The sequence below is a fragment of the Gopherus evgoodei genome, chromosome 6 (genome assembly GCF_007399415.2).
Source record: "Gopherus evgoodei ecotype Sinaloan lineage chromosome 6, rGopEvg1_v1.p, whole genome shotgun sequence".
Classification (NCBI taxonomy): domain Eukaryota; kingdom Metazoa; phylum Chordata; order Testudines; family Testudinidae; genus Gopherus; species Gopherus evgoodei.
Window position 1 is genome coordinate 96,692,327 of NC_044327.1, and position 21,699 is coordinate 96,714,025.

The following is a 21,699-nucleotide window of genomic DNA, read 5'->3' on the forward strand; positions in this document are numbered from 1 at the left end:
CAATATTTTGGGACAGATCCTCTGGGCCACTCTGCTCCATTTGGCATCTCTCAGGGTGCAAAAAGGGAGAAGAAACCACCCATAAATCTTCTGCTGGGACTTCCCCCAGTGTGAGAGTCTCACCAGTAGGGTGCAGAGCCAGTATATTTGACTCTGATGTCTCCATTCCCCACATTATCTATCAAAGGGGATAAGTTGAGATGTGCAGAAGCATATTGAAGATGTGGAGAGGGAGCGGCTGGTGTACAATGCACTCTGGCTAGTGGCTATATTCAAGTGGCATATGATTTCTTGGGGATCATAATCAGCTGATGCTGCAGCCATGAGTCACCTAGGAACCGTGTCTGACATATGACTCAACTTCTCCTCTTTTTCCTCTTCCCCTCCCCCGCCACTACCGTTGAGTAAGGGAAGCCATTTAAAAAACATCTGGGCTGCAATCTGTTCCGCCTGTGGCTCTCACATCCCAACAATGATGGAGGGTGGCCAATGAACTGCCTACTGGAACTGTTCAAAGAGATATAGGATCCCATCAGAATTTTGTTGGGGCTGCAAGAAGGCAATGAGAGGCAGGTGGGAAAACGGTGTCCACTACCTCCTCCCAGGGTAGGTCTACATTGCAATTAGATACCCACAGCCGGACTATGCCAGCTGAGTAGGTTTGCGGGGCTCAGGCTAAGGGCAGTGTAAATGTTTGAGCTCAGGCTGGAGCCCAGGGTCTAGGACCCTGCGAGATGGGAGAGTTCCAGAGCTTGGGCTACAGCCAAGTCCAAACATCTACCCTGCAATTAGACAGCTCCCTTAGCACAAGCACTGTGAGTCTGAGTCAGCTGGCATGGGTCAGCCATGAGTTTTTAATTGCAGTGTAGACATACCCCCAATAGTGAGATGACTGATTCAAGTACTTCACTTTTAAAATCAGAGGGCCTGGCTCAGGAAACATTTTCAATTAATCAAATAAATTTTTTCTTCTGAATAGAAGTGCCCTCGAGGGCCACAATTTAGCATCTCAAGGATCAAAAGTGACCCCCAAACCACAGGCTGCACACCCCCAGCCTAGGTACATTAAGTGACAAGTACTGTATGCAGAAAATTGTATACAGCTCAGCTTCTTCTTCAAGGCATTGCATCTCAGTATGCCTTTGTCCACCAGATAAAAAAGGCCTCTACAATCAGAAATCTTCTCCCTATATAGATAGTTGTGTTTTTTTTTGGGGGGGGGGTAGGGGGCGGGGCAAGGAGATAGGACTGGAGTGAGAATGGAAACAAAGCTTCTGTAGTATTTTGTTACCAAAAAGGAGCTTGTTAACTTTCAAGTTCTATCATGAATACTTCAAAACAGAAAATGTTTTTTATGTCTTTCCTTGGGGCAAAATACACTGCAATTTTTATCATAATTAGTATATCACAATGAGAAATCAGTTCATAGCAGACTTCTGCTACATGAATAATAATGTTGTATTAATAAAACTGAATGCAAGTCAAACTAAGACTTAAGAGACACAGTTAAAGCTCCTAGAAAAGACATCATTTTTTCAAACAGTGACAGTAATAAACCATAATTATTCTAACATTTGAATTGCACAGTATGAATCTTCATTTTCTTCTGAGTTTCCTCAAAAGGCATATTTAAAATGTCAATACTTGTATTTTTAGATCTCAGAAATGGATTTATCAAGATCTGTTTTTCACAATATCTTTGGAGTTCCCAAAAGCTTTATTTAAAATTTTTTTAAAAAGTAACATGAATGAACCCAACAAAGCAATTTACAAAAAACACTACTTATATTACAGTAGCAAATAGACATTGTGATAAAGTTCCTCCTCTAACTTGGTGGGTCCCACACTTATTGGCGGATTTTGCTAGCCTCAGAGATTCACAGTAGCCCTTAGTTTGGCCACTTTCGTGGCTCAAATCTGCTGTTCACTCAGATAACCTCATCACTGGCTAGCAGGGGGAAAAAGAATAAGAACAATCCCCGCATTTCCGCTGATCCACCATATGGGTCAGCGAACAGCCCAGAGACTTTCCTCTCTGGTGGAACCTCCTGTGTCTGATCAGGAGTTGGGAGGTTTGGGGGGAACCCGGGCCTGCCCTCTACCCCGGGTTCCAGCCCAGGGCCCTGTGGACTGCAGCTGTCTAGAGTGCCTTCTGGTACAGCTGCATGACAGCTACAGCTCCCTGGGCTACTTCCCCATGGCCTCCTCCCAACACCTTCTTTGTCCTCACCACAGGACCTTCCTCCTGATGTCTATTAACGCTTGTACTCAGTCCTCCAGCAGCACATCCTCTCACTCCCAGCTCCTTACGCACACACCACTAACTGGAGTGACAGCCTTTTTAAACCAGGTATCCTGATTAGCCTTAATTAATTCTAGCAGCTTCCCAATTGGCTACAGGTATCCTAATTAGTCTGCCTGCCTTAATTAGTTCTATAAAGTTCCTGACTGTTCTGGAATAGTCCTTGTTATCTTACCCAGGGAAAAGGGACCTGCTTAACCTGGAACTAATGTATCTACCTTCGACAACTCTCTTGTAGCCATCTGGCCTGACCCTGTTACAATATCCTAACCAAGATTTTGCAAGGCACTGTACAAATGCAAAGTAGGAGATAATCCTCATCTAGAAGAGTTTACAATCTAAATAAACAGGACAAAGGGGGTGGGAGGAAGGGAGTATTTTCCACTTTTGTAAAGATGGGAAACTGTGGCATTGTGAAATTAAATCAGTTACCCAAAGCTAAATAGGAAATCTGTGGCAGCACTAGGAAATTAACCTAGACCACCCAACTCGCAGTCCAGTGCCTAAATCACAAGACCATCCTTCCACTCTAAACAGTGCTCACTGAATGCACCATCTACAATCACTATCTGGAGTCCTCTCCTCTAATTCTATCCTAGATTCTTGCATGTCACTGAAACTGCTCTTGCCAAGTCTTTTATGAGCTCTGCTAGCTAAGGCTCAGAAGCAGTACTCCATCCTCATCCTTCTTGACGTGTCAGTCACCTTTGACACCATCAACAACGCTCCTCTTCTCGAAATCTTGTGCTCCTTTCACTTCCATAACTCCATCCTCTCTTGGTACTCCTCCTACCTCTCTCATCGCTTCTTCAGTGTGTTGTTCAGAGGATCCTCCTCATCTGTCCTTCAACTTTCTGTCAGGATTCCACAGGGCTCTGTCCTTAATTCTCTTCTCCTCTCCCTTTACACCTTATCTCTGGGAAATTTCAATTCAACAACAACTTCTTTACTGATGACTCACAGATCTATCACTACTCCAGACCTATTTTCTTCTGTCCAAACTAAAATCTCGGCTTCTCTCTCTAACATCTCCTTTTGGATGTCTACCTATCAGCTCAAGATCAACATGGCTAAAATGGAGTTCCTAATCATCCTCCTTAAGCCCTCCCTGCTACCTCCCTTCTTGATCAGTATGGACATCACCATCATCAGGCCCATACCTGAGCATCATCTTCAACTCCAACATTTCTCTAGGTCCTCACATCTGGACAATGTATAAATCTTGCCAAATCTTTCTCCATAACATCTCTAAGATATTGCCTTTCTTAACCATCCATCTAGCTAAAAATCTTGTCCAAACTCTCATCTCGTGCCCTGACTAATGGAACACCCTTCTCTCTGGGTTTGACAAATGCAATCTTGCCCCACTCATCTCCGTTCAGAATGCTGCTGCAAAGATCATTCTCCTACCGTGTCGCTTTGACCATGTCACATCCCTCATTGCATCCCTCCACTGTCTCCCCCTTCTCTAGTACATCAAACCTTCAATTTCCAGCTTACCTACCATCTCTAAGCTTACTTTAAATTAGCCTATGATGACTTCTTTGCCCATTTATTACATTTTAAAACAAGCATGTGCTTTCTCCCATGCTGCCCCACACGCTTGGGAAGCACTGTCTGTAAAACATCTGCAAAGCTATCTCATTATTCACCTTCCAATCCCTCCTCAAAACTCTGCTTTGTCACAGTGCCTACAAAACACTTGACAGTGGTTAAGTTGTTGGTGTGTTGTGACAAATGCCAGTTATGATGACCCGTACTGTCTCATTGTTTTCTTATACTCCTCCAACTGTCTGTATCCATCTGTTGTCTCTTGTTTTATATTTAGGATCGTAAACTCCTTGGGGCAGAGATAATCTTTTTTCTCTGTTTTTATGCAGTGCCTATGAACTCTGTCTAGAACTCCTCAGTGCCAAAGTAATACGGAATCTACACACATACACTAATGCTCTCCACCCCCACCCCCCTATTTTTTCGGATATTTCTCACTTGGTTGTACTTGTAGTTAAAATAATTGAACTGGGTGACATTTTTGCATGCTTACAGTATATTAAAGAGCGCAGCTAAAATATACCACATTTAACATTACATTTACAGAAAGCAAGCATCCACAAAATAAAATAGTTTTCACTACCCATATGACCAAAGAATTAGATGTATTGGAAGAACCATAAGATTTCTGGAGTGTTAGACATAGTTAATTCCTTTTTAATATGTCAATGAAAAGCATGTGTTATTTATTATGAAATAATCTAGGTTAAGAAATATTTTAAGCAATTTTAGAATTAAACACAATTTCTTAATGTTGCACTTTTATCCAAATAATGAAAAGTAAAATATTCTACAACTATAACTAAATTCTGAACCAAGTTTAAAAATGAAATAATAGCAATTTTCTAAAATGTACTTGGAGTTGTGAATTATTTTTTTGCTTTTTTTTTTTTTTTTTTAGTTAACAGTAAGGTGTATCCTCTATATTCTACTAAATACCTACCTATTTAACCCTATGTCCACCTCACACAATATCCCTTTCCTATCTCATCTGCCATTATAATCAAATACAATTGTGATTAGTTTCCTACAAATTCCAAGATTTCACTGCTAGCCATAAAGTAAATATAATAGAGCTGACCCCAAGGTCTTTCTTTGAATGTGGAATGCTCCAGTATGGTGAATTGTTAAAGTAGACTTTAAAAATATATATATAAATAGCACTACTATCTAGCTTCCATGAGTTCTCTCTCATCATAACCAAATGCAAGGCAAGTGTAACTAGGTTCCTGAGATTTCCTGAGTACAACAGCTTTACAATACAATGGTTGGCCAGTCACAAATTTGTCTGTACAGTTTAAAAGTATTACTGCTAGGCTATGGTACAAACCAATACAATTATTTTAAGGTCACTGAGCCAAGTCCTCACTAAATTCCATACTCCACGCTGCCTGAAGAATTAAGTGACTTGACTGGGAAAAAAAATCTCATGACCATTTTAATCCAGCTCCATCAGTGCAAAGGGCAGATGTGCGTGAAACATCTGGGGAAAGGCATGTGAAGAGCATGACCAGAGCACTAGAGCCGGTGCCTTTAGGCTGCTCCAAGATAGGCCTGGGCAGGGGACAAGGACTGGGAGAGATGAAAAGATAGCTTAGAGCAGGGGCAGGCAACCTATGGCACGTGTGCCGAAGGCGGCACACAAGCTGATTTTCAGTGGCACTCACACTGCGAGGGTCCTGGCTACCGGTCCGGGGGGCTCTGCATTTTAATTTAATTTTAAATGAAGCTTCTTAAACATTTTAAAAACCTTATTTGCTTTACATACAACAATAGTTTAGTTATATATTATAGACTTATAGCAAGAGAGCTTCTAAAAACATTAAAATGGATTACTGACACGCGAAACCTTAAATTAGAGTGAATAAAAGAAGACTCTGCACACCACTTCTGAAAGGTTGCCAACCCCTGGTTTAGAGCCACCTTTGCCTCTCACCCTGAGCTGCATTAATTGCCCCAAACTTTCTTTGCAAGTTCTATGTTGCATCATGACATTCTTGCTTTTATAAGTTAGTGGCTTAATAACATTATCTCAAGATTGCTTCTATCTATCAACAAAAAAAGGAGGACAAGAAGAAAAATGAGTCTCATTACAGAAGTGAAGCCTTGTATAGTTATATTTGAATTAAAGAGTACATGCTTGTTAATGGTTAAACTGCTTTAAATGGTCCAGTGATCATACAGCTTGGTATGCTTCTTACAGTGGGGATCTTCTGAAGATACTTCACAATAGAAAATTATTAATTTAAATCTTGATCTTTACAACTACACTTGGGTTTTCTGCTGCTCTGTTTTACTTTCCCTCTCTAGGACTTCTATCCTCTAATCAATACTTTAACCAACAAGTAGCATCAGGCTCACCATAAATAATAGCATACAGAAAATCAGTCAAATCCTAAGAAGGATATTTGATTATTATACCTTTACCACTGTATGACTGATAATTTTCTGCTAGAGAGACAAGGTGGTTTTGAGGTAATATCTTTTACTGGTCCAACTACTATTGGTCAAAGACAGGCTTTCAAGCTACACAGAACTCTTCTTCAGATTTTTCTGTTACACATCACAGGTTTCAGACATTCACTTACTGTTTCTTCTAAAAATCCCAAATCTTTCCTGTTCAGTTTCTATATTACAAAAGACTTCATAACTAAATTTACTAATATTATTTCATCAAGTACGCATGTTAAAATGTTAAACAAACCAACCAACCAAACACCCTGTGCTTTCACTAGTCATTACTACTTGAAACAATGAGAGGTTTTCTTCTATTAGGCCCCTTGTGCATTAAGGTGATTGTAAGAGCTAAATGCTATCCTAAACATATTACAAAGCCCTGCTCTTTGTAATAAGTTACTGATTTTTTTACTCACTTTAAAGTGGACGACCAAAAATGACAATATACACTACCTTCAGCACTTGAACTTGACCTTCAGTAGTTATATCCTTTAAGAGCTCACAAAACGATCGGCATAGGTCACCGGAATAAACCTGAAATTAAATGAAAACCAAAATTAAACGTTTGTTATTTGCACTATATGAAGAGCAAAAAAAAACCTTAAACAATGACATATTATGAAATCTGTAATCAATTTTATTTACAATTGCAATTCCTAGTGAAACTCAAAGAACTGATTCTGTCATAAGCTGCAGCAAGACGTACATTTAAATTGCATGACACTTAACCTTTATATTTGTAGGAAAATGGTAGTTATTGAAAAGTTATAATCTACTGTACACCCACAAAAATCCAAAATGACCAGCTAGCATGTTAGAAAATGTTTTAAAAATTGCTGAGAATTGTGATTATTTCATCAATTCACATCACATTTTTTGTATCTCACTCTTCTCTTATGTGCATTTTTTTTAATTGCTTGCAATACTTCCATGAGAGCAGGATCTTTGTTTTTTCGCAACTAATGAGTTGCTACTTATATGTAATCCAAAAAACTATCAAAACTTCTATAATATTACAATTAACTTCTCCACACAGCTTACGATTTAATCACAGTGAGGCAGTGAAGAAAGGCTATACCTTACTTGTGGATATTTCTTGATCTGTATAAACAGGAATACTGAAGATCAGGGAGGTAATTTTGCATGTGTTTGGTATTGGTGAGATCACTACTGGAATGTTGTGATTATTTCTGGTGTCTACACTTTAAAAAGTAAGTTGAAAATTGGAGTGGCCTCTGAACAGCACCACAAGAATGATTTACGGTCTGGAAAATATTCTTTACCATGAGACTAAACAAGCTTAAACTATTTCAGTTTATTAAAGAAAAAGTTGAAAGGTGACTCGATTACAAGTATCTATACAAGGAGAAGACATCTGGTACTTTAATCTGGTAGATAGACACCAAAAAACCCAGTGGCTGGACCCTGAAGTAGAAAACTCCAAATGTCTTGCCCTTGAATCTTCAGAGGTGGAGATTCTTTGCCTCGGACAGCAGGGGAAAGAAAATCCTTGGCCTCATCATTGCCCCCCTCTGTTTTTCCACCCCTTCTCACTAGCACTCATCTTCCTCATGAACTTGGAGGGAATGAAAGGGGCTCTTTGGCTGATCGGCTGGTATAGCATAAGTCTTATGGTTCTCTCACATCTAAAGCTTACAATTTTCAAAAATGCCTGTCGTAGATCATAATGGTTCCTTCTACCTTAAAGTCTGTAATGATTTCTGTAAAAAAAGAGAAAAAAATGCCACCAAGGGCCTGATTCTGTCACCTCTGCTCACAGAGCAGGCAGTACATTGCTCAGACAGCAGCCCAAATCAGTGGAACTACTTAGTGAATAAGATACTACTTACTGTGTATAAGAGTGACAGAATCTGCCCTCCAGATATTATAGTGAGGGGTGATCTAAAATCCGCAGTAGTAAGTTTCAGGAACTGATAAACCGAGAAACAAAGACTGTGTTTTCAAGTAAATATCAAGGATAATGTAATAAGCCAGCAGATGGAATGTAACTGTGAGAAGCCAAGTCTACGAGGATCAATGATCTAGAGGGGCAAGAAGCCAGACGATTCCAGGACGGTTGGGAGGAGTCAAGGGGGGCAGGCCTTGGTGGAAGGGAAGAAGGATTGTGTTGTCCTGGATGTGAGTGAGCCCAGGATACAGGACTGAGATGGCCGCTGCTAGATTCGGACTGGTGGTAAGCACTATGGACTTAGGCTTGGTGTGTGTGTCCCACGGGAAGGTGAAGTGAGGGTGTGTCTCAAGGGAAGGTGAAGGTGGAGTGGCTGAGGAGTATCCTACCCCATTAAGCTGGAGGTCCAGCCTGAACAGACACTGAGCAGTAACCTCACTAGGCTATTGCATCTCAGTTCTATATGCACCACTGGTGGGATTAGAGGCCTTAGGTGGGTGGTGAGGTTGGATACTTCTAGAGGCGGGAGAATGGATTGTGCTTTTTAAAAAAATATTTCACTGTTGCTGTTGAATTCCCCTCAGTCCTCTATCCCATTTGGCCCATTGGTCTGTACCAATTTCCTAATATTCTTTTATATAAATGGCCTCAGAATGCCTGTGTGTGCAATTGGGTCTTTGTATCAGGGGCTTCCAGATGAACATAAACAAACAGGGTTTATGCTCATCCCAAATTGGAAAAAGGTGCCTTAGGACATCTACCAGCACCTGTGCCCATATAGAATGGGGGTGTGTGTGTGTGTGTAAAACAAATTGGTGAAAGAGGTTGGATTGTGGGGTTTATCCTGCAGTGACGCAAGTGAATGTCTGTGATCCAGGCCATAAGGCAAAAAATAAACCGCTCTGTTAAATAAATCTCTACGGTTATTTAATTTGTTAATCTGTGTTCAAAGTGTTCACCACCAGTCCCAGTTTAGCAGTGTCCATCACAAGTCCGTTTTCCCCAGGTTTATGCTCACCTGCACCCAGGGCAACACAGTCCTTCTTCCTTTCTTTGTGGCCCCCACCCACACAGTCCTGCCAAGGTGGTGCCCTCCACACCATCTCTCCCCTGGCTCCTCCCAACTATCCTGGAATCTTCTGACTTCCTGACCCCCAAAAATCAGTGGTTTTCAACCTGGGGTTCGCGAAAGGTTGTTGTTACCATAGAGCAGTGGTTTTCAACTTGGGGTCCGTGTTTGAGTTTCCAAAGGAGTCCGCACCTCCATTAAAAAAATTTTAGGGGCTATACATGAAAAAAAGTTGAAAACCACTGCCCTAAGCCGTTGAGCCTCCAGGACTTGGCTTCTTGCAATTGGGTATCATCTACTGCCTGATTACAGTAATAATAAATGAGGAAAACTGAAAATCAGCAAAGCAGAAAAATATGAAGTTGATTTTGCAATATACTTCAATTAAATACAGTACAAAAATTCAGAATTGTTTTATTCCTTTAAATTACAGGAGGTGTGGCAATACAGGTATTTTTCATGCTGGCCTATAGATCTAGTCCATAGGCTAATAGGAGCAAGATACGTTTTTCAAAAGCTGCTGAAAACATTCTAAACCATACTGTCTCATATATAAACATGTCTATCACTGAACAGAAGAGGTGATCAGATTAATCCTGGAATCTATGAATGAAAGTCTTCAGAAAGGAACAGCAGTCAACCAAAACTAGTATCACAGATAGTACTGAGAGAAATAAGTGGAATATTTTAGTTTGATTCAATTGGCTCTAAAAGGTCTTGTAGTCAGGTCAGCAATATCCTATGACCACAGACCACTGTGGCAGCCTGGCCTCTGTCCGTTGCCCTGAGATTGTCAGCCACAACTATAAGTACTCTTTCTGTGCCATAGGTTGGTCATACCTGAGTGGATGAAGTCCAAAGAACCTACGAGTGCCATATGTTGGAGTTGTCCTAAAACCACCTTCTCAATGAAGATTTCCAGAAAAGAGAAGCAAGAGGCAACAGTGTCCACAATTGATTTCCTGGGCAGTGTGATGGGGTGTCACCCTCCACCATGCCCAGGTGGGATTAAGGTGGCTGGATAGGACAATTAATTCCCCAGATGCACCTGAAGGAGAAGCCAGGGAGCAGGGATTAATTAGATGAGGTTCATCTGGACAGAAACAGGTGGAGCCTGTATAAAGCCCAGTCGCTGAGAGCTGAAGTAGTCTGCAGTCACTCCCTGGGAGAAGGGAGTTTGGGCTGGCAAACCCAGAAAGGGAAGAGCACCAGAGGAATGACTCAGAAGCAAAGCAGCAAGGAATAAGACCTTGGCTGCTGAAGAGAGGATCCCTGATCTGGACCCTGGAGTAAAGGGTGGACCCAGATTCCCCTACCAGCCACTGGGGATGTGGCACAGGCAAGACAGTGGAGAATAGACTGCCTGGGATGGTTTGCCTTGAAATACTCTGTTACCCCAGAAGGGGAGGACCATAGTGACCTGGCCCAAGAACCAAGTCATGAAGAAAGAGCACCTGGAGTTGTAGAGGTGGGTTGAGAGACTGATAAAGGAGTGCACAGCACCTGGAAGGACTTAATGCCCAGAGTGGCCAGGAGGAGGGGCCCTAATGGTGAGTGGACCCCCATGACAGGCTGATGGCTGACCACAGCTTGTCTGAAAGTTCTTGGTAGTTTGCTCTTTCTGAGGTAGGAATTAAAAAATTCCTCTGGTTTAGAGGCCCTTTCATTCCCTCACTAGTGAGGAACAATGGTCCACTCCACAGTAGTGTGGGTGGACTACATGCAACTCTGTTAAAAATTTTAAGTATATAAGATTCTGTCATTCTCATTTGATTGGTATTAGCAGTGTACCAAACCTTAGAATCTGGACTAATACCTGGAAAAAATAGATTGATAAACCTGAAATCTTTTACTTTCAGTTGGAATCTTCAGATAGTGTAGAATGCAGCAGTTCTGAATTATTTGGCTGGAATTGAACATAAAGCCAAAGAGTGGAAAACAATATGCATTTTTAAGTACAAATCAAAGTTGTGTCTTTATTTGTTTGTTGTTTTTTCCATCTTTGTCCTTTCATTTTCTCTTTTTATCTCTAAGGATTTTCTTTCCATTTTTTTCTGTTTATTGTTCTTTTTAACTTTTTTCCTCTACAGCTCTCTCTCCTCCCCTCCAATTCAGCATCCCTTTTCCTCTGGACTCTGCAGTCCCTTTGACTCCTATACTATTCCATTCTTTCAATCTCAATTCCCATTCCATCAGTCACCTATTTACATTTTCTTCTGTTCTGTAGATTACCTAATTCTCAGTACTGTGTCTCTTTTTCTGCCTTCAGCTGGGTGCCGGCAGAGCCCCCTTATTTATTTACTTTTCACAAATACTGTATAATTAAAAATATATATATTAAAATAGTACCAAAGTTCAGGATGTTTCATTTTTGGCTACCCAACTTGAGAAAACTTGATCTTTAAAAATGCTGAGAACTCAATTTCCACTGGGAAGCGCAGATACTCAGGACTTCTGCAAACACAGTCTTAACTCTAATTTCATACTTATTCATTTACAAATACATAAAATTTAACGATGCACATAATTCTACATGTAACATCTTAATTTAGCTGAAAAATCAGAGTTAAAGTTATGCATTTGATTGTGATTATAAGTAAGCACGTGTGCACTGTGGTTGGTTATATTATGGAATCTAAAGAAAGTTATCCGTGGAAGGACTGAGGAGCAGGGCTGGCGCTTGCATTTAGGCAGCTTAGGCAATCGCCTAGGGCGCCAGCATTATTAGGGGGTGGCATTTTGCCAGAGGGGGCGGCAGGCAGCTCCGGTGGAGCTGCCGCAGTGGTGCCTGCGAAGGGTCCGCTGGTCCGTGGCTCCGGTGGAGCTGCCGCAGTTGTGCCTGTGGACGGTCGGCTGCTCACGCGACTGCAGTGGACCTCCCACAGGCGCAACTGCGGCAGCTCCACTGGAGCCGCAGGAGCAGCCGACCATCCACAAGCAGGACTGCGAAGCCGGGGGACTAGTGTGCGGGGCGGCAAAATGGCCGTGCGCCTAGGGCATTCAAACCCCTAGAGCCGGTCCTGCTGAGGAGAGTGTTTTTTGGTGTTATGATGTTTGGATGGGAGAGCATGTGAGATGAGGCTGGATTGGATGAAACTGTTGGTTTAACTAATGATTTCCTAGAATTTTAATTACTGTACTAAGAAGTGCAGTTGTAACCTTAACTACACATTAGCAAAACCTGCATAGGAATAAAATATTCTTCCAGTGAAACCATTTCTGATATAATTTTCAAAAGAATCTTGAGGGCACACAAATGTTTCTTAACCGAAGCAGTGCATAATATCTTTCTTCCTTAAAAGCGTATTCAACAGATTTTCACCACTACTCTCTTTTGCGAGAATCCTGTCCTGTACAATATCTAAAAAAATTTGAATTCTACCCTTAAAAATAATGTTAATCAAAGAATGACTTAGAACTGTCCAGAAAGTAAGAATTACTTCAATAATTGCATTTCCTGTTAAACACTTGTTTTACTAAACATTATCATGGAAATCAAGTCACAAAAAATATTAATTCTACAGCCAAATGTGGGGGGGAGGGTAATTTTGATGTACATTTTCAATGAAAACCATTGTCCCTTTAAATGCTATAATCCTGAGAGACTATGATTCAACAATTTAAAAAATATGTATATAATTGTAAATTTCTTCATTTAGAATTTAAGTAAGATTACATTTTAATTCAGATGATTGGGAGTAAAATCCATTTAAATTGAACTCTGTGGAGTTTTATATGGAACATAGTTTAATCTCCAATAATTTTCACTTTACATTTGACTTTTCTGCTTATTAAAGAAATTAAAATTATAGGATCAATATACACCTTATTTTAGTAATAGCTGCGTAATAAGCAAATTAAGGTTCAAATTAAGCTTTATCAAAATACATGAATAAATTTAGATAAAACAATGCACAAAGCCCAACTTTTCTCTACACCAGCTTTTGTATTTTACATCTTTCTTCTTGCAAAAACAGAGAGACTTAGGGGATGGTCTAACAAATAGGTCTGATTTCCTTCTCTCACAGTTAAAAATAGTCTAACAGGCGACAGCTCAATTACCGTGGAATGGGGGATTCTACAGTACTCAAGCAATAACCATTTACAAGTGACATAGATGGTGGACTAGAAAACAAATGTAATGCAGTCAGTTTTATTAAAATAATCTAGTAAATCCTAGTTGATACTGTATAAATTAATTCTACTTCTGCACACCTGCATATCACACAGGCTATTCCTGACAACCCATATATAAATTAAAAAACAAACATTTTAAATATGAGTGTAAAAGACACGTAACGAAAGGGGCATTCAACCTTTGAGTTATAACCAAAATGGAACAGGAAGGGAGGCACAACAGAGAAAGAAATTGACTAGGATCAATTTATGGTTAAGTCACTGTGCTTAAAATCAGATGATCTGGGTTCAAATTTCACCTCGGCCACAGAATTCCTCAGATACTTTGGGCAAGTCATTTAGGCCCAGATTTTTAAAAGTATTTAGGCATTTAGCACCCATTGATTTCAATACTTTCAAAAATCTGACCCTTAATCTATGTGTCTCAGTTCCCCATCTATAAAATAAGAATACTAGCAACTTCCTTCCTTAGTCTGTCTTGCCTACTTAAACTGTAAACTCATTTGGAGAAGGGATTATCACTTCCTATGTAGGTGTACAGCACCTAACACAATGTGTTTCATAACTCACTTGGTTCCTGTGGGCACTAGTATAATATAAACATTATTATTATTAAAAATTTCAAACTATTGTTCCCTTCAACTACATTATTTTATTGAAAGGTCACAATGTGCAATGAATCAGTTATTACAAGAAAATAATATTTTGATACAGGAAAAAGGAGAAAAGTGTCTTTTGGCACAATACACTACTAACAATCAAAATTAAATGGTGAACACAAAGCTTCACAAAATAGTAACTTCATTTCCCCACATACCTGTAGAAATTCAGATGATGATAAAAAAATATAAGCACTGATGATCTTAAAGCAGGTTCTGAGGTTTTCTGAACTTAGCTCTGCAAAAATAAATGTCAGATGATTCAGTGTCTTTGCCAACAAACTATTTCTACAAAGGTTTAACTAAAACACCTAACTTCTTAAACAATTAGTCATATTTACTTTTGTGTGATATTTGTTTGCTTTATTTTCCTCTTATTGTTTTGTTACATCACAGAATTACTTACCTGGTGGGGCATTTTTTTCCAAATAAGTCGGTAATTACAGATCTCTATGGCTGGATTCATACTCCCAATACATGGCTGACAAACTTTCTACAATCAAAACTCTGGAAAAGCCACCTTGACAACAAATGGTATATATCCATTAATTGAGGGGAAGTAAGTCTGGTCTCTAATATCCCATTCTATTTTTGAGTGAAATATTACTACAAGCATTATAATACATCAGCTGAGGGGGAAAAGGCAGATGTGTGATCAATTATTACTCTTTTAGTGTAATATTTTTCACAAAGGAAAATAATTAAGTTTATTAACCAGTAAAATGATTGCCTTTGTGGATATGCACAATTGGAATCTGTGTGGCACTTCAATACTCATTGAGGCCACACACACACACTACTACTGGGGGAATTGTGCGCATCTGCAGACATGCAAAATTCCTCTGTCCTGCATAATTTTGTATTTCCCCGCATTAAATACATTTTGCCTAAAAAGTGCTGGAGTTCCACCTTTTGCCCACGAGGCCATGGGGATGTCAGAACAGCCCCTGGTGGGCAAAAGGGGGAACTGCGGCACTTCTGGGACAGAATGTATTTTCTATGGGGCAAAAAGCTATGCCCAGTGCTGCAGAATTCCCCCAGGAGTAGAAGTTCATCACAGCACCCTGCCCACAGAGCCAGATTAGAACAGAATGGGGCACACAGGGCTGCTGGGGCATCACAGACTGGGGTTCAGAATGGCTAGAGGAGGGGACAGACTGAGGCATGGGCTCAGAAGCTTGTGGGGTGAGCGCGTTGAGCCTGGGGACAGGAAAGGGGGATGCAGAGACCCATGGGGTTCGGGGCTACGGGTAGGGGCAAATGTGCCTGACTATATGGAAGAGGGTTGGGGTCAGCCAGGGTCTGCATCAGAGGAGACTTCTCAACTACTTAGGAATCTTCCCCACCCCTCCAAAAAAAAACAACAAAAAAAACCCCCAAATCCTACTACCCACATCCAACACCCTCCAGGTTCAGTCCTAGGCTCCTTCCCTCTCCCTCAGCCCACACATTAACCCTGGCTCCTCCAAGCCTTTGCACTGTTTCTGACAGGTGCCAGAAATACAGTTCTGTATTATAAGTTAAAAGAATTACTCAGAGTTCTGTATTAATATGCCTAGTAAGGAATCTATTTGTAAAAAATAAAATAAAATAAAAATAAAAAATTACCAGAATTTTTGTTGTTGTTTTGGTCTGTATTGTTAGACATAACTTGCTGATAGATATTTTGAAATAAATTACCAAAATAATTGAAACTGGCATGATTATATTGTGTTATTTTGACAAATAAAATTTTCAAATATTGTGTGCAGAATTCTCCCAGGAGTAACACACGTACCCCACAAAAGTGTAAGAGCACCCCACAAAAGTGAGAAACAACAGTTTCAATTGCCACTCCGTTCCTTCAATTTATTCAGGAATCCATTTAAGAATCCCCCCAAAAATGAATGAAGAGCATGGGATCTACACATGCAGTCTTCTTGAACTACAGTTACTGGTAAATAATCTCCCTCTCTCCTTCAAAAAGTATCTATAGATTAAGAAGCAATGATAAACACCTTATACAAAGCAGATCTGAGTAGAACTAGTGAAACAAAGATTGCAGGACCACTGTTCCAAACTGGGCTCCAGAGCTAGCTGTCCAGTCAAGAAAGAAGACTGAGTAAATGTACTGAGCTTCAGGTAACTGCCTTGCATATTTCAGTGATGGAGACATTCTAGAGATATTACAGAGGTTTCAAGTACTGATAGCCAACAGATTTGTATGAGACACAATTTGAAGAAAAAAAGAACAAAGAGGAAAAACAAACCAAAGGTAAAAATGTGGTGAAAAGTTTCAATGAAAAGTTTGAATAAAAAGCTTCACTAAAACAGCAGCTCTATTATGCAACATCTTCAATTAAGTTATGCGTAAGAGACATATTTATCTTTTACAATTCAGAGTGATCACCCGGCATTCATTTTCTCCCAATCCTTGGCCTTTTATGATTTTTAGACTACATAAACAATCAAACCTAGAAGTGATTCATATTGATTTTCATATTGATTTTAACTAAGCTTTGGATCAGGAATAATTGCAGCTTTAAAATAAAGTGCACACATTTCAGTCTGCTATTTTATTGATTCACTATGATATAATTTTTACGCAGGGGCTTTTGCCTGCGTAATGCAGCCTCCTCCTGATTTCCACAGATGTCCTCAAGCAAACAAAAGGTCCTCAACCTTTTTCTGAGTCTACTCCAGATATTAGCATCCAACCTTCTCTCTAAGAATCCATTCCTGAGACAGCAGCCCTCACCACTGTGACTCCCACTTCATACACACCTTTGTAAAGTATAAGCCTACAACTCAAACTGCCCTTTGGCCACATAGGCAGGTAAGGTAACAGTCGTATATTGGCGAACTGTTTGACAAAAGATCAGCACTGAACCTCTGGGTTCAGTTTGTCTTCACCCTAAAACATAGCTTCTCCTTAATCACTACACTCTTGTGTGGAGGTGTGAAACCATTAGAAAGATCCTTGAGCAAAATGTACTCTCTTTGACCACATCAGGGAGGGGGAAGCGGAGGTTGAGTTATTTACACATTTTTCAACAAATCAAAAATATGATGCAACTAAACAGCAATCTTACTCAAAAGGCTCTCTTGATCCAGGTGCCTATTGACCACTGTTCCTGTAAGTGTCTACAATGGCTACACTTGAATGACTAGCCACAGGTGGCTCCAAGGGTGTTGAAATAAAGACCAGAGATCTGCCTGTGCTAATTTATGTAATCTGATCACCCCAAACACCAACCCCATGGTATAGATAACTCACAGATTTTAGTGCTGAGTATGGTGAATTGTGCATCAGAGACAATATCATCACAGAAACATAGATTATTAGGGTTGGAAGAGATCTCAGAAGGTCATCTAGTCCAACCCCTGCTCAGAGCAGGATCAATCCCCAACTAAATCCCTAAATGGCCCCCTCAAGGATTGAATTCACAACCCTGAGTTTAGCAGGCCAATGCTCAAACCACTGAGCTATCCCACAGAGATGCACTATGCACTGCTCCACATACCGCAAGTGTGAACACGCTATTGGGCCAGCAGCTGATAGTGTGAACACACAACAGCGGTTTCCCTTCAATGCTCTCTGATCCGCTCTGTAACTCTGCTAGTGTAGACATACCCTTAGTAAATTAGGTTCAATACCCATAAGTAGGTAAAATTGTAACCCCAGATCCCTCCAGCCCTTCTGCCAGGATTTTTCTGTCTTGTTTCATTCACTCAGGGCTGTGTTTGCCTGGCTTGGAGAATGATCTAAGCCTTCCACATTGTGTAAACAGTGAACTGAAAAGAGGTAAGAATAGAAAAAAACAGACAATCTATGCATGGAAGACTTTTTTTTCACACCATTCTTTTTAAAACTTTGGTGCCCCTGGTGGGCACCCACCCACTCCAAGACCAGTCCTTTTGCAGAAATGGGGTCCTGTGTTTGTTTTTCTTTGAAGCAATTTCAGATGTATGAGGGAAGCCTATTTTCACACCAAGTGTGTTAACAGACATGTTCTTTTGATACATCTTCAAGACTTAAGGGCAATGCTGAATGCTTTAAAATCCAAATCTAGATGATTTAGATCTCTCCCTTTCACTCACCATCCCTGAAATGATAACATCTTGACATGGAGATGAGATGTGAGAGGGAGCCAGAACAGACTTACATTTAGAGCAGACCAGTGTAGTGTATTCAGATTAAATTCTAATTAAATTTTAAAGTGACATTTTAGATCCATATGATTTAAAAATCAAATTAAATACAGACTGAATAGAACATACTTCTACTTAGTTTTCTTTTTTCTCTTTAGGGAACCATTACATGTTAAAAAGGTAATAATCACTATTAAAAGACATTCAAATAATGCAAAAATATGACTGTATGAATCACAATGTAAAGGAAATCATGAAACTAGCTGATTGCTTTTAATCATGCGTTGGTTTTACTCAATAGAGTAGACTTATGTGTAAGCCATTTACAAAAGTCCCTATGCAACATGGGAGAGGCTAGGCAACTAAAAATGGTTATTTCTCTGAGCTGTAAAATTGCAGCTAGGAATGGAAGGAAGTCAAGTCTGCTAGCAGGAATGTCTGGTAGCTAGAAGGGCAATCAGCACTTCTTGGGAAAAATTACAAGAGGAAACAACAAATGGGTTTGGAGGTAGAGGTGCTTGAAGGATTGCTGGTGGATTAGGAATCAGAGGAAAGAAGGTCAAGTGCTTGCTTGTACACTGAACATTGTTAAGTACAAAATTTAATAGCACTGCAATGCAATTTATAGGCAACATTTTCATATGTAGTCATTAAGCAAAGCAAGCACAGAACTCGGCAGCAAATCTACTGATATCTATCAACACACTTCTTGATAACCAGATGCTTATTTTGCACAAAGTATCTTTAATTCTATTTACGCCACTCCTTTACATCTTTACTGAAGGAAAACATACTAGCATGGGGAAAAACATGTTTATACATATTACAGGTCAAGATTTTTAAACAAAGGGTGACTAAAGTTAAACTCTTAAATCCAATGGGAGCTACTCCTCAGCACTTTGGAAACTCAAGTGACCTTTTAAGGCATCTAAATAAGGGCTTAGGAGCCTAACTTTATGCACTTGTTTCTGAAAATCTTGGTCTAAGTATTTATTGTGTAATGGATTGAGTTTTAAATTTCATCTGAGAGCCATGACGTCCTGAAGCACACACAAGAAAAGAGACCTGAAAATCAGAAAGGAATCTTACAAAAAGTGAAAAAATGCTAAAGAGGAATATACAAGAATAACACAAGCATGTAGGAACAAAATCAGAAAGGCTGAGAACTTGTCTATACCTAACAGGCTGCAGCAGCACTTCAGTGAAGATGCTACCTAAAACAGAGGGAAAGCTTCTCCCATTGGCGCAGGTAATTCACTGCCCTGAGAGGCAGTGGCTACGTCAATGGGAAAAACCCTCCCGCTGACGTAGTGCTGTCTAAATCAGGAATTGAGTCAGTATAAGCATGTGGATTTTCCACACTACTGAGCAACCTAGTTATACCAACATAAATTGCTAGTGTATACCAGGGCTGAGGCACAAATGGAGTTACACCTAACAAGAGACATAAGACAATAAGAGGTTCTTTAAACACATTATGAGCAAGAGAAATACTAAGGAGTAGGTGCTCTACTTAGCAGGGAAGGAAGCTAATAACTGATAACATTAAGAATACTGAGGTGTTTAATGCCTGTTTTGCTTCAGTCTTCACTAAAATGGTTAATGGTGACCAGATATTAATATTAACAAGTAGGGGGAAGGAACGCAAGCCAAAGTAAGGGAAGAACAGTTTAAAGAGTATTTAGATAAGTTAGATATATTCAAGGCAGCACGTCCTGATGAAATTCATGCAACGGTACTTAAGGAACCAGCTGAAACAATTAGCAATTATCCAGGGGGGAATAAAGAGGATTCGGGGAATTACAGTCAGCCTAACTTTGACCCCTGGAAAGATACTGGAACAAATTAGTAAGCACTGGGATGATAGCCAGCATGGATTTGTCAAGAACAAATCATGCCAAACCAACCTAATTTTCCTCTTTTACAGGTTTGCTGGACTACTGGATGGAGAGGAAGCAGTAGATGTGATATATCTTGAGTTTAGTAAGGCATTGACAAGTCTCACATGACAATCTCAGAAGCAAACTAGCAAAATTAGGTCTAGATGAAATTATGATAAGGAAAGTCCATAACTAGCTGAGAAATTATATTCAAAGAGTAGTTATCAACAGTTTGCTGTCAAACTGGGTGGGTATATCTGTTGGGGCCCACAGTCCTGGGTCCAGTACTATTTAATATTCTCATTAATGATTTGGATAATGGAGTGGAGAATACACTTATAAAATCTGCAGAAGACATCAAGCTGGGAAGGGTTGCAAGCATCTTGAAGGACAGGATTAGAGTTCAAAATGACCATGACAAATTGGAGAATTGGTTTGAATTCAACAAGATGAAATTCAATATAGACACATGCAAAGTACTTCTCTTAGGAAGGAAAAATCAAATGCACAGCTATAAAATGGGAAATAACTGTCTTGATGGTAGCACTGCAAAGAAAGATCTGAGGGTCATAATGGATAACAAATTGAATATTGCCTCTATATAAATCCATGGTATGCCCACATCTTGAATACCGTGTGCAGATGTGGTCGTCCCATCTCAAAAAAGATATATTGGAATTGGAAAAGGTTCAGAAAAGGGCAACAGAAAAGATATGGGGTATGGAACGGCTTCCGTATGAGGAGAGATTAATAAGACAGGGATTTTCAGCTTGGAAAAGAGACAGTTAAAGGGAAATATGATTGAGGTTTATAATATCATGAGTGACGTAGAGAAAGTAGATAAGGAAGTGTTGTTTACTACTTCTCATAACACAAGATGTCCCTAGCCTCTGTTTGCCAGAAGCTGGGAATGAGTAACAGGGGATGTATCACTTGAAGATTACCTGTTCTGTTCATTCCCACTGGGGCACCTGGCACTGGCCACTGTCAGAACTAGATGGATCTTTGGTCTGACCTAGAAGGGCCATTCTTATGTTCTTATGCATCAACAAAGTGATGCAGCTGGGAAAAAGTCTAATATCATTCCAGGGTGTATTAACCAAAGTTTTGTATGTAAAACACAAAGAGATAATTGCCCCAGTCTACTCAGCACTGGTGATGCCTCAGCTGCAGTACTGTGTCCAGTTCTGGGAACCACATTTTTGGAAAGATGTGGACAAATTGGAGAGTGTCCAGAGGAGAGCAACAAAAATTACAAAAAGGTTTAGAAAACCTGACTTATGAGGAAAGGTTAAAAAAAGGGCATGTTCAATCTTGAGAAAAGACTGAAGGGAGATCCGATAAAACTGTTTGGATAAACACTTGTCAGGGATGGCCCAGGTTTACTTAATCCTGTACAGTGAAGGGGGCTGGACTTGATGACTTCTCAAGGTCCCTTCCAGCCCTATATTTCTGTGATCCTATGAAACAACATACATGCTGAGGCAGTTGGTCAATAAAAACCCAAAGAGAAGAGTACTGCCTAATGAATAACTAACACCAATTCCTAGAGGTCTCTCATCCAAGTACTGGCCAAGTCAGACTCTGCCTATGGGAAAGCCAGA

The 21,699-nt window shown here is 40.0% G+C and overlaps 1 protein-coding gene across 9 annotated transcripts in view; it reads right to left on the reverse strand.

The window, feature by feature from the left end:
- IPO11 (importin 11) overlaps positions 1-21,699 on the reverse strand; it is a 260,517-nt gene that overhangs the window by 120,737 nt on the left and 118,081 nt on the right. For all 9 annotated transcript variants that reach the window (XM_030566003.1, XM_030566006.1, XM_030566000.1 and 6 more), the window contains exons 24-25: positions 14,243-14,322; positions 6,764-6,844 (exon numbers count right to left, since the gene is read on the reverse strand). In XM_030566003.1, coding sequence (XP_030421863.1) covers positions 6,764-6,844; positions 14,243-14,322 — 161 coding nt within the window. The remainder of the gene's footprint in view (positions 1-6,763; positions 6,845-14,242; positions 14,323-21,699) is intronic.